This window comes from Alosa pseudoharengus, unplaced genomic scaffold (assembly GCF_046254945.1).
Source record: "Alosa pseudoharengus isolate Yale_2024_CS ecotype anadromous, Long Island Sound unplaced genomic scaffold, YU_APseudo_1.1 YU_APseudo_1.1_scf_9, whole genome shotgun sequence".
NCBI lineage: Eukaryota > Metazoa > Chordata > Actinopteri > Clupeiformes > Clupeidae > Alosa > Alosa pseudoharengus.
The window spans coordinates 16429627-16442628 of NW_027468881.1; the positions used below are offsets into that span (position 1 = coordinate 16429627).

At 38.5% G+C, this 13002-nt stretch overlaps 1 protein-coding gene across 1 annotated transcript; it reads left to right on the top strand.

Annotated features, from left to right (window-relative positions):
- The first annotated feature begins 465 nt into the window (after positions 1-465).
- On the top strand, positions 466-12021 carry LOC143114378 (glucose-induced degradation protein 8-B homolog). Its single transcript, XM_076275948.1, has 5 exons — positions 466-524; positions 1204-1331; positions 1585-1781; positions 2240-2437; positions 10802-12021. Exons 2-5 carry the CDS (start codon positions 1211-1213, stop codon positions 10973-10975), a joined length of 690 nt encoding a protein of 229 aa, XP_076132063.1. The 5' UTR covers positions 466-524; positions 1204-1210; the 3' UTR covers positions 10976-12021.
- Positions 12022-13002: the final 981 nt, after the last annotated feature.

The following is a 13002-nucleotide window of genomic DNA, read 5'->3' on the forward strand; positions in this document are numbered from 1 at the left end:
AAAATGACAGAAATCAGTTTTGATAGCCTATAGACAATGAGATTGATTAATTGAGAGCCATGAAAACAGGTCCTTCAGATACAAGTAGCGTTCATTTTCAATTAATGTTAGAAACATAATAACATTATGATATAGTAGGCCTAATGTAGGCTAATGCTAAGCAACTCTGGGCTCCTGGACTAGGTCACACATAAGCTTATGCTCTTTCATCAGCAGTTTCATTCATATCAGTAAACATTGCCCTTAATTCCACGACGAAATGCGAAACCCAGCAACATTACAGGCAATGTCATCACAGAAAAGGCCGCAATCCCATATTGTTGCGCATTTTCTTTGCGCAGCTTTGACCCATTTGAGCATGGTGAACGTGCCCATCAGTTTTACCACAGCAACGATGACGTCACTCTTCTGACCAATCACTTCGCCCTACTGAAATCTCGTTCACCATTACCCGACGTCTAGTCATCGCGCGATCCCTACAGCGGCCCAAATTCCTTGCTGCAACCAAGAATTTATAAAAGCAGGTATGGTATGATTGTTACCCACGCCAATTTCTCACAAAAATGAAGCGATATGATGTATTAATTTGTAATGTTTTATCATGCATTGACCTAAACATTGTTATTCACTTCTTTATCAGTTTTGAAGCATCTATGTGCGTCTCAAAAAGGGCCAACTTCAGGCTTCAATGTTTTGCTCTTTACCGAGGCCTCAATTTATTGGATAGCTGGCACCTAAAGGGTAGCAGACTTCGACAACGTTAGCTTGTCGTAATTTTAAATTAAAGGGCGCCTAAAATGTTGACAAGTGTCCGTAGTAAAATAAACACTTGTTCTGATTTAGGCAAATTGCACTCCGTTTCAATGAATAAGAATGGCATGGGCACGGCGAAGCAGAACAAGTTATCAGCCGGTAAACTTGTCATCATTCGTAGGCTGTTCAGTTAGCTAGCAGCTACTTAGCTAACTAGCGCTATGTTAACTTGCTAACTTACATTTCTGTCATGATTGCCCATCATGATCTTCCGTAGTCTCTTGGAAAAATGTCATTGGGTCACCGAACCGAAGCATCATCCTCTGTCAAAATCAAGTTTGTTGTATTTTTGTAGATTTTGTTCCGGGTTACATTGGCGATGTGATATGTTGTGCATCATTAAACAGTTGTTATAGATTTACCTTAAAATTAATGTTACTGGTTTTGTAGCTTCTTCATGATGAGTTACGCTGAAAAGCCTGAGGATATTTCAAAAGATGAGTGGATGGACAAACTGAACAACGTGCACATCCAGCGAGCTGATATGAACCGACTGATCATGAACTACTTGGTGACAGGTGCGTCATCTCTTTCAGCATTCTGTCGTCATACTGTGGTCAATCTTTTTCTTAACCCTGTAGCCTAGTCAAATTTACAAACTTCTAAATATACTCTAGGTGTTATTTATTAAAGTCTTTAGTGATCTTGGTTGTTCTGTACTGGTGAACATATGACTGACAGAACCGGTCAGTAGGCCTATTTGGCATTTTGTAAAGGGCTGTAAATAAAAATGAAAATAATCTAGAGCTCATATATTATGTCTGTCCACAGAGGGTTTTAAAGAGGCTGCAGAGAAATTCCGTATGGAGTCAGGCATTGAGCCAAGCGTGGATCTGGACTCCTTGGATGAGCGGATAAAGATCCGTGAGATGATTTTAAAAGGTCAGATCCAGGAAGCAATCGCTCTCATCAATAGCCTTCATCCAGAGCTCCTCGACACCAACCGCTACCTGTATTTTCATCTACAGGTAAGACTCGTCTCCACAGGACACAGAAAGCATCTGTAGGAGTTGGCGCTATAGTGTGCGTGTATGTGTGTGTAATTGTGTGCTTGTGTGCTAGTTTACACGCACATCTTGAACAAACATGAAAAAATCCCTGTTTTTTATGATTAATTCAGGATATTATAAACTTGGACAAACATAGTTGGTATTTGTCATTCTAAACTACTTTAAGCGTGGACAAATGTAGTTGGTATTTGTTAGTATAAACGTCTGTTTTCTTTCTCCATTGCATTTCACTCTTATCTTTCTTTTATCTTCATCTTGTAACATTTACCTCCTCTTCTTATTTTCTGCCCTTACCTCTTTTTCACCCCCTGTTCTTCTGGTTTCTGACTTCTTTCTCTGTCTTTATTTTCTCCTCCTGCCCATACAAACATTTAATCCTGACCCTCTCCCGTTTCCACCACTCCTCGGCTCCGCAGCAACAGCACCTTATCGAGCTGATCCGTCTGCGGGAGACGGAGGCGGCGCTGGAGTTTGCCCAGACCCAGCTGGCTGAGCAGGGGGAGGAGAGCCGCGAGTGCCTGACTGAGATGGAGCGCACACTGGCCCTGCTGGCCTTCGACAACCCAGAGGAGTCACCCTTTGGAGATCTTCTCAATATGATGCAGCGGCAGAAGGTGAGAGAGATGGAGGGGGGGGGGGGATGTTTGGGGCACATCAACCACAACAATACAGTGCTACACACACATACGCGCGCGCACAGGCACACTGACAGTGTACAGAATATACTGTATATATACACACCACAGACACACACACACACACACACGCATTGGCAGTGCACACAAGTTTGTACAGCCACACACATATACACTCACACACACACAGAGACACACATACTGGTATACACACAGACACACACTCATATACGAACATGCACACAGGTATACAAACTAGGGCTGTAACGATTTACGATTCGAAACCGAAATTGCGACATTCATATCCACGACACTGTGTCGCGGTGTGAAAAGGCAGAATCGCGACACACCCTTTCTAGTGTTTCACGCAGTGCTTTGCAGCTTATGCGGCCGCAAAAGCAACCCACAACTCCCGCTTTACTTATCGGTAGCCTACGTTGTCCAAAAACAAATAAATAAATTAATAATAATTTCATACCTCTCCTTGCTTTCATTGTAGACTATGTGTGCAACTTTACCAAACAGTAGGGCTGTAACGATTTACGATTCGAAACCGAAATCGCGACATTCATATCCACGATACTGTGTCGCGGTGTGAAAATGCAGAATCGCGACACACCCTTTCTAGTGTTTCACGCAGTGCTTTGCAGCTTATGCGGCCGCAAAAGCAACCCACAACTTCCGCTTCACTTATCGGTAGCCTACGTGTCCAAAAACAAATAAATAAATAAATAAATAATAATTTCATACCTCTCCTTGCTTTCATTGTAGACTATGTGTGCAACTTTACCAAACAGTATAGAAGTAAACACCCTCTCCTTGCCCCGCTCTCTCCCACGCTCCCTCCCTCTCACTCTCCCTCCCTCTCCTGCTCAATGAACACGCGCAACTTAAATAAAACATTCACAATCGTGAAAGCAAGGACACATAGACGACTAGCTAAATTACTATTAAATCGGCTTAGCATCATTAGCATGCTGCACATATTTGTTTAAAACTCTTGCATTGAAGTTGACTGATCATCTCAATACCAACGTTTCCCAAAAGGGCCTATCCCAAGGAGAACAAGTATTACCTTGAAACTTAAACACACATGGTGAAACTGAACAGTCCAATCAGTAGACTATGATAGGTTAGCTATAAGCTATATGCTACTTTGTTTACAATATTTCCAGGCTTCAACCAGACAGCTGAATTAAAGAGGTAGAGTTGTAATAAAAGGGATATAAAATAATAGATATATTATATTGTAATCCTCTGGTGTTCTAAGGGAGGCTATTAAAATGTTATTTAATAAAATGTCTAGCCCCCCCCCCCCCCCCCCCCCAAAAAAAAAAGAAAAATCGAGATTCGTATTGAACCGTGGGTCAAAAATCGTGATACAAACCGAATCGTGAGGTTGGTGTATCGTTACAGCCCTAATACAAACACACACAATGGTAAAAGTCTAGACAGACCGCAAAGCAGGTCATCTGGGTGTAATAAAAGAATACTTTGTCCCTTGTTAGACTACTAGACAGAGTGAGGTCCAGGTTTGGAACCATGTAGAGCAGGGGTCCCCAACTAGTTTGGCCCAAGGGCCAAATTATGTCAAGCATGCCAAACCAAGGGCCAAAGCATTCAGTATTAAACACGCATACACCTGCAAATATTTAAAACATTTTAAATAATCATCCTAACACTCAGGCACATTTGTATATCTGACTCTGACCAAAAACATTTTAATTTACTGCACCTCTGAAAGCAAATTAACAACATTGCAACAATATGGGGGCAGCCGTGGCCTACTGGTTAGCGCTTCAGACTTGTAACCGGAGGGTTGCCGGTTCGAACCCTGACCCGTAGGCACGGCTGAAGTGCCCTTGAGCAAGGCACCTAACTCCTTTTGTTGCAGGCAGCTCACTGCGCCGGGATTAGTGTGTGCTTCACCTCACTGTGTGCTGAGTGTGTTTCACCAAATTTCCATCACGGGATCAAAAGAGTATATATACTTATATACAGCGGGGAAAATAAGTATTGAACACGTCAAAATTTTTTTCAGTAAGTATACTTCCAATGAGGCTATTTGCATGGAATTTTCACCAGACATTAGTATTAACTCAGAAAATCCACCCATATAAAAAAAATCCAAACATTAAAGTCCATAGGTCGAGTTATGTGCAATAAAGTGGAATGACACAGGAAAAAAGTATTGAACACGCCTGCTGAAATTTCTTAAATACTTTGTGGAAAAGCCTTTATTCGTAATGACAGCTTCAAGGCATTTCCTGTATGATGAAACTAATCAGTCACAGTATTCTGGTGTGAGTTTGGCCCATTCTTTTAAACAGATAGTCCTTTATATTGAAGATTTCAGGGGTCCCTCTTGTGAATCCTGATCTTTAGTTAACTTCCAAAACTGTTCAATTGAATTGAAGTCAGGGCCTTGATTTCCTTTCTCTGAAACCAATTGAGAGTTTCCTTTGCTGAATGCTTTGGATCATTGTCCTGCTGGAAAGTCTAGCCATGTCTCATCCTCATCATCCTGGTGGATGTAAAGATTCTCCCAGAACAAAATGACTCCATTCATCGTTCCTTCAACTGTATGAAGTCTGCTAGTACCATGAGATGAAAAACAGCCCACACCATGATGCCACCACCTCCAAACCTCATTGTTGGTATGGTATTTTTAGTGTGATGCACAGTGCCATTTCTCCTCCAAATATGGTGTGTAGTATGACATCCGAAAAGTTACATTTTTAACCAGAATACATTCTCTCAGTATTTCATTAATTTGTTCAAATGTTGTGTAGCAAACTTTCAACGAGCTTCGACATGTTTTTCTTCAGCAATAGAATCATGCTGGATGAGCGTGCATAGAGGCCATGGCGGTGGAGTGCATTACCTATGATTTTCTCTGTAACAATTGTACCTGCTGCCTACAAATCTTACTGGAGCTTTCTCAGAGTGGTTCTTGGCTCTTGGGCTACTCTTCTGACTATCCTTCTGACTTCCTAGTCAGAAATCATGCAAGGAGATCCTGTGCATGGCCAGTTGATGATGCAGTGATGTTCCTTCCACTTGCAGATAATGGCTCCAATACTGCTTGCTGGGTGATTCTGAAGTTTTGAAGTGCATCTGTAACCAGTTCCATTGATATGTTTTGCAACAATAAGGTTTACCCATCATGAAATGTTTCTTGTGTGACACCTTGCTAACAAAAAACCTTTTTATAGCCCACCAGTATGTACTAAACCAGCTTATATCAATTTGCACAGATAGGAGGGATAATTTCTCTAACTACTTATAGATTCTAGTTTGTTCCTTGCCGTTCCTTGCGTTTGTGTACTGCTTTTTCTTAGCGTGTTCAATACTTTTTCCCTGTGCCATTCCACTTTTTTACTCATAACACTACTTTTAGACATTAATGTTTGGATTTTTATGTATGTGTGGATTACCGTAATAAGTTTTCCGGTGAAAATTTTATGCGAATAGCCTCACTGGAAGTATACTTACTGAAAAAAATGTTGACGTGTTCAATACTTATTTTCCCCGCTGTACTTATACTTATATGATACCTGCCCAAATTATAATGATACTGATACTAAATTGATTCTAGTATAGGGCAAAAACCAAAACATCAGCAAAAGTACTCGAATGACCAATATGGAACTTAACATTTTAAAAATCTGAAAATATTTTGCCAATGTCAATGTAAGATAGTGGATGTGAAAACAACCCAAAAAAAAAAGGACTGTGTCATAGTGTGTTCAGAGATAATGAGATAATTAAATACCCTAGTTATCATTTACCTTGTTAAAATCTGACAGTGATTCTTTTCATGCCTCTCACCAAGTCCGACATGCGATGCGAGCAATCATTAGCGATAAAATCAGTTTAATTAGGCTAGGCTACATTGTTTTCAATTTTTCAAACGTGAAGTCAGTGGTGTGCTGTGGTGTGCAGCGAGATGCAGCGCGACGTTTAGAGCAGACCTTTTCTCGGATGCCGGGTTTCTATTTTATTTCTGTCACTCGCGTTACTCTGCTATTTTGAATGAGAAATATGACTCGTATAAAGGAATCAATGTGGACAGAGGGCATTAAATCCTCCACAACAGTCGGATGCAGTGAGGATTCTCTGTTAATACAATGTCATTCTTGTCCGCTCGTGCCAGACACACACATGTCGGTGCGGGCCACTCATTTAGTTCTTGCGGGCCGGATGTGGCCCGCGGGCCGCCATTTGGGGAACGCTGATGTAGATGAATATGAAGATGAGTGTGGCTTTAGAACACAAATATGTTTGTACGGAACTTGAGCATCTTATGTGAAATGTGCTTAAGCGAACATGTGAGTTTTTAAAAAATAATTGAGCAGTCAAGACATGTAAGAGTAGCGGTTGATGAGGAGTTGCAGGAGTAAGGGATGGAGAGAAGTTAAGAAAAGTGATTTCATTGTTTTGGATTGTACAAACTGCACAATGCGGGAATTATTTTGATGAGGTTGTGGTAAAGGGAGAGAGAGAGGGGGAAGTAACAGAGACTTAACTTGTTTGAGGCCAGTGCTTTTTACTCCTTATAGCCTTGTGTTAGGATTGTAGTGCACATTGTTGTTCTGCAAAAGAAATATAAATATGCATTATAAACCTAAATAGATTACATGAGATGACCTGTTGAGGCTCATGGTGGGACCTGATATCTGACCTGATCACTTTCAATCCAACTTTACCTGACAGTCATGAAATGGAACTCATAATATTGCCCCAAACCATTTGACCACACCCAGTGTCATCATATCATCTTTGCAGTTTTACTCTTGAAAATAATCATGTTTTTAAAATGGTATTTGTTATCTATTGTAATAACTATGAAGGCACAGTTTCTTTCAAGTGGGTGATTGTTGACCAGTGGTGGTTCTAGAATTTTTCTGAGACAGGGGCCACAAAGGGGCCACATCATACACTGAGGGGCCAAGAACCAGTCACCATCCATGCACAGAAAATCCCTTGTTCAGTAAGGCAGTGGTGTAGTCTACGTGGTATGCAGGACTATGCAGTATACCCACTTAAAAAGCATCACCATCTCAGTATACCCACTTAAAATAGGCAAGGATAGGTATTAACTAGGGCTGTCAATCGATTAAAAAAATTAATCTAATTAATTACATACTCTGTGATTAATTAATCTAAATTAATCTCATATATAATTTTTGCTGTGAAAGTATTTTACATATTTAAATTCAAATGAATCATTGAATAATCAACATTAGTGACATTAAAGTTAAAAACTCTTTTATTACAGTGCATGAAAATGCACTGTACTGTTCTTCCAAGGCTTTTTCTTCTTATTCTTTTTATTCTAACGCAGTTAATACAGCTTCAACTGTTTAACGTAGAAACTTCATGCAAACTATGTTACGTAGGTCTTACTTACTAGGACATGTGGGCTATGTATTTTTCATCTTTGTAACTTTTATACTTTTTAAACTATTAATTAAAAACTACTCAAAATTTCCCCATAGACTTAACATGGGCTGATGACATCACAATAGAGCCGTTAAGCAATTAGAATCCTATGCCAGGTGTTCCGGCCAGTCTCAGGCTTTAAGCATACAAACTGGCTCTATTAAGACTACACACCCTGTTCAACTGCTTCCTCTGCCAAAAACTGTTTAATAAAAGTCCTCACTACACTATTTCACTGTTAAACAATTTAACCCTTTAAACTACTGAACTTTTTAACTGTTCAGTTTAGCATAGTTAGCATAACTACTAAAAATGATAAGCTAAGTTAGCTAAGTCACATGGTTAGCATAGTTAACGTTATTAGCATAACTGCTAAAAATGAATAGCTAGCTAAGTCACATAGTTAGCATTGTTAGCATAGTTAACAGCATTAACATTATTAAATTTTTTTTTTAAAAAACTGCTAGAAAACATTAGCTAAATTAACTAAGTTAAGTAACTTGGTTAACATTATTATCTTTGTTAACATAGTTAGCATAACTGCTAGCAAACATTAGAGCCATTCCAACTGTCGGTTATCGTCAACTATCTACCTAAATAATTTAACCATTTAAACTATCCACCTATTTAACTGTTCAGTCATTCCAACTATATTAAACCTCATCTACCTAGCAACCAATATAGTTTGTTTTTACTCTGTATGATATTTTACATCATATTTTTGCATTTTCATGCACTGTATTTCCTTCAGGAAATGCTTTTCTAGTTATTATTTTCACTGTTCAAATAATTGCCATAATAATCTATGATATGACCTAATATGCTGAGGAAATAAATTAAAATGTGCTTCGGGAAGAAGTTTTTTTTTCACATACAAGGCATTTCAGGCCACATATATAACCTAGGGGACACAATGAAAATGAAAACACTCCCCTCAATGTCAACACTTATTTCTTTGCATTGATGTGCGACTATAGAGTTGATGAACTCCGGTGATATGCAAATTCCTTGCTGCAGACATTTTCAGGCCATTTTTTAAAAGTAAATGTTCCAATCAATGATCCAGGCAGCACATTTTCTTCTCTCCTTCATTTTACAGTCTAATTTTTACTGACTAGAACGGCTCGGGGTCAAAGGTCATACGGAATCGATTAATCTGCACTAATTTTTTTAATCAGTTATTTTTTCTCAAATTAATTAATCGAAATTAATCAGTTATTTTGACAGCCCTAGTATTAACATTTGGCATTGATCACAGTATACCCACTACAGCTAACTAGACTACACCACAGCAGTAAGGTGCATATATTTCACCAGTCTCACCTTGTTCAAATACTTTTGCTAAAAAACTAAAAAGCCAATATAAATCTTAACAAATGTCCCATTTATTTATAATGTGCATTGAAAACGTGCTTCCAGTTAGAAAAGCCTAATTCTGATTTGAAGACAGACGATGGGGAATTTGGAAGCGAAAAAATTACGGAAGGGGTAGCAAAACACTAAATATGGAATACTCCAACCATTTGAAGTCTTTGTACATTTGGGGCTTAACCCATAGAATCTAAACAGCACTGTCAACATGGCGTTTCTAAAATGAATGACAAAATATGCTCACTGTAGTGGCAATAGGAAATAGCATCGTACCATTAGGAGCAGCTATGCTTGGTGACTGGTGGTTCTGAAGACTGGGTTGAAGTCACCAGCTCCAATCTGAGCCTGTGCCATCCCAGTCTGTAGGTGAAACACAAATGCGTGTCACAAAATCCATACTTGTATTCAGCATGTCGTCTAGCAACTGTAAAACCAGTTATTATAAAAAAAAATCATATAAAGCTTGAGTGAATAGGATAGAAAATTTAACCAATTTATCTCAATGAAACTCTCATTGTCCTAACACTTTGAGACAGAATTCATGCAAAGCCCATGAATAAAATAAACTCAAAATAGTTGTTAATAACTTTGCAATGATCGCTCACATGAACTCTGCAAAAACGTAGTGTTAGCTAACGTTACACCTCAATTAGGCCTGCATTCTCATGAGATTTAAGGTTAATGTTAGCAGCTGCTAAACTTCTTCCTCAAGAACGTTACTTACATTTGGTAAGGCACACTGGCACATGTAATATTATTAATGTTGGACCCCAAACAAACAGGATGTCCATTTCTCTGCAGTGCCATTTCATATAACACTATTTCAAACACTTCATACATTACCTTTCCATGCATAAAATCTATCAGCATGCTAACAATGAATTCAAACCTGAACTCAAGTAACCTAACGTTACTAAAGTTAATGTTAACAGTTCACTAACTAAGTTAACGTTAGCAGCTTGCTGCTGCTTCGTAATTTAATTGACAAACCTAACAGCAACAAATAAACATCCTATTCACATATTAATGATAACCAACATAGATATTTGTGACTCACCAAGAAACTTCTGTGGAGGATGAAACGCTGCCATTGATCGGTTCTTCACATTAGCAGAGACTTTTCTGGTTAGCCAAATGTATTCTTTCTTTCGTGCACAGACCTAAGCAGTTCGCTGTGTGCTTTAGCTTTCAAGCTTCAAAAGGTGCATTACTGCACACAGTTGTTTGGGAATGGAATTGAATCTCTGATCATCGTTCTCAACAAGTTTGACACTTATTGATGATTGACGGTACAGGGGCCATTCAGGGGCCAATGAGATTTCAGGTGGGGCCAGGGCCCCTGTGGCCCCGCCCCCAGAACCGCCCCTGTTGTTGACCATCCTGCAATGGGGGTAAAGGACTCCATTGTTTCCAGTTTGTGATGTGTGTTTGTTAGGACTGCTGCATTTTCTATGTTAAATGATTTAAATGACTTAAAAATGATTCTTAATATTCAATATTAATTTATTTTAATAACATTCTCCACAGGTATGGAGTGAGGTAAACCAGGCGGTACTGGATTATGAAAACAGAGAATCAACACCAAAACTGGCGAAGCTGCTGAAGTTACTGCTTTGGGCACAGAACGAACTGGATCAAAAGAAAGTGAGATACCCCAAAATGACAGACCTAAGCAAGGGCACAATTGAAGATCCCAAGTAGAATGAAAAACAAAATGGACACCTACACTCATTTTTCTTTTTATTTATGAACAGTCATGGACTGGACTATATATTATATATTATAAGACTGTATGTATAAATATATACACTTTGTTGATGCTTTTGAGAGAATTTACATAATCCAAGGTACAAACTGTATATGGTTCTATTTCAAAACTAATTATCACTACAGAAGTAATACTATAGCATATACACAAAGTCTGAGGCTTTTTAATTGTCACTATTGGGTTAACTTAACAGTATTTACCACTGTTTTATGTTTGAGCATCATGTTCATTTTTACCGTTTTTAAACCACTGTTTTGCATTGAGTGTGCAGGGGGATCATTTGTACATACAGTGTGAGCTCTTATGCCTAAATTAGGCTTTGTAATGGACGGTGAGGTACATTTACCTGTGTTATTTGTTAGGTCCATTGCTTTAAGGATTGTTTTGTATTTCAAAGAAAAGACCGTAAGATTCTTCTTCAACTGTGGACTTGCAGGGTTGAGCGTTGCTTGGCTGTTCTTGCTTGTCTGATGCAGCTGATCTGACTTCTTGTCTGACTTGAAATTCACTTGATGGAATTTATGGTCAGATCTGTCATTTAGACTTTCTGTCTCTAGTGGAACAACAGATTTTTTTTCTCTGCTTTTTTTCTCATCTCTGAATAGGGAGGGTTTGTGTGAATTTTCAGTATGTGGTTCTTTTTAAGTTATCTGGAAGTACTGAAAGGTAAATGCTTTCCATACGCAGTCATTTTGATCCCAGTTTTTCTAGTCATACATGTGGTGATTAAATTTGTACGTTTTCATTATTTACTATGAACCGGTAATGCCTTGTAAATGCTTTGTAATTATTATTTCAATATTTTTTTTCATTTTTAAACCAGCTGCTATGTCTTTTCTTTGTCAGTTTCGCTGCCATTTCATTGTAGGGGTTTGCTCATGCGTACACACAAACCACAAAAGCAAAGTCCGTATTTTGAAAAGTTTTTGAGAAGATATTTACAGATATAGGCTAATAAAATGATGTGAACAAATGCCAATCTGATCCTGTATTCTTTTGTTTGTATTACTGCACTCAGTGAAGAAAGTTTGCTGAATATGTAAGACAACAGTCTCGAAACAGTTTTCAAAGTGTGTGGTTTGATGATAAACCTGGTGAGGTTACCACACAGTAAGTGGTTAAGCTTCCTAATCGAAGATTATGCCTCATTTCATATGCCTCTTCTTGGAGGTTTACCACTGAATTAACTTAACCATGTGTACTGTATGTCACCAAATTTGACTGTCATGGCTGAATTTGTTGGTATCCTTACAGCTTTTTGAAAGAATGCTTAATTTCTTCTGTGAGTGATGAAATTTAAAGCAATTATATTGCATGTATTCCTGTATTCACATTCAGATCTTCAGTGTTCAGCAATGTGTAATAAACTGGTTAATCCTAGCGCTACAAACCATCCTCAGGAAGGAAGAGGCTGAAAAAAACCGACAAGTATAGGATATTTCAAGAGAGAAAGACCGGTATATGACTGCAGTACATGATTTGTACTTGTGTGCTCATAGGTGGGTATAGTAAAGGAGTATATCATCAAAGAACACTAATACCCATGCAGAAAAATTATAATGATCATGACAGTGACGGCCCCCATGAGGTCCGGTTTCAAGAAATCCGGCCCCCTTACCTAATATGAGTTTGATACCCCTGCAAAGCAAAGAAAGTTTGAAAAGAGATGATTTGTTGTTTATTTTGTGTAGATATTCTAAAATGGTCCAGACATATGTGTTTGTATGCCTAAAAAAGATATGAATTATTGGATCATATAGTGATGTTTAAAACTAGCTGTTTCACCTTACTTGTTATTATATGTGTATTTGATCCTGTATTCAGTCATTCAGCCTATTTAAATGGAGAAAAGTAGCCTCTTTGTATCATCATGCACCTAAATGAACATGGACCAGAGAAATCAAAGGAAAGAGTTGCATGAGGGGATCAGAAAGAAAGTTATAGACAAGCATGTTAAAGG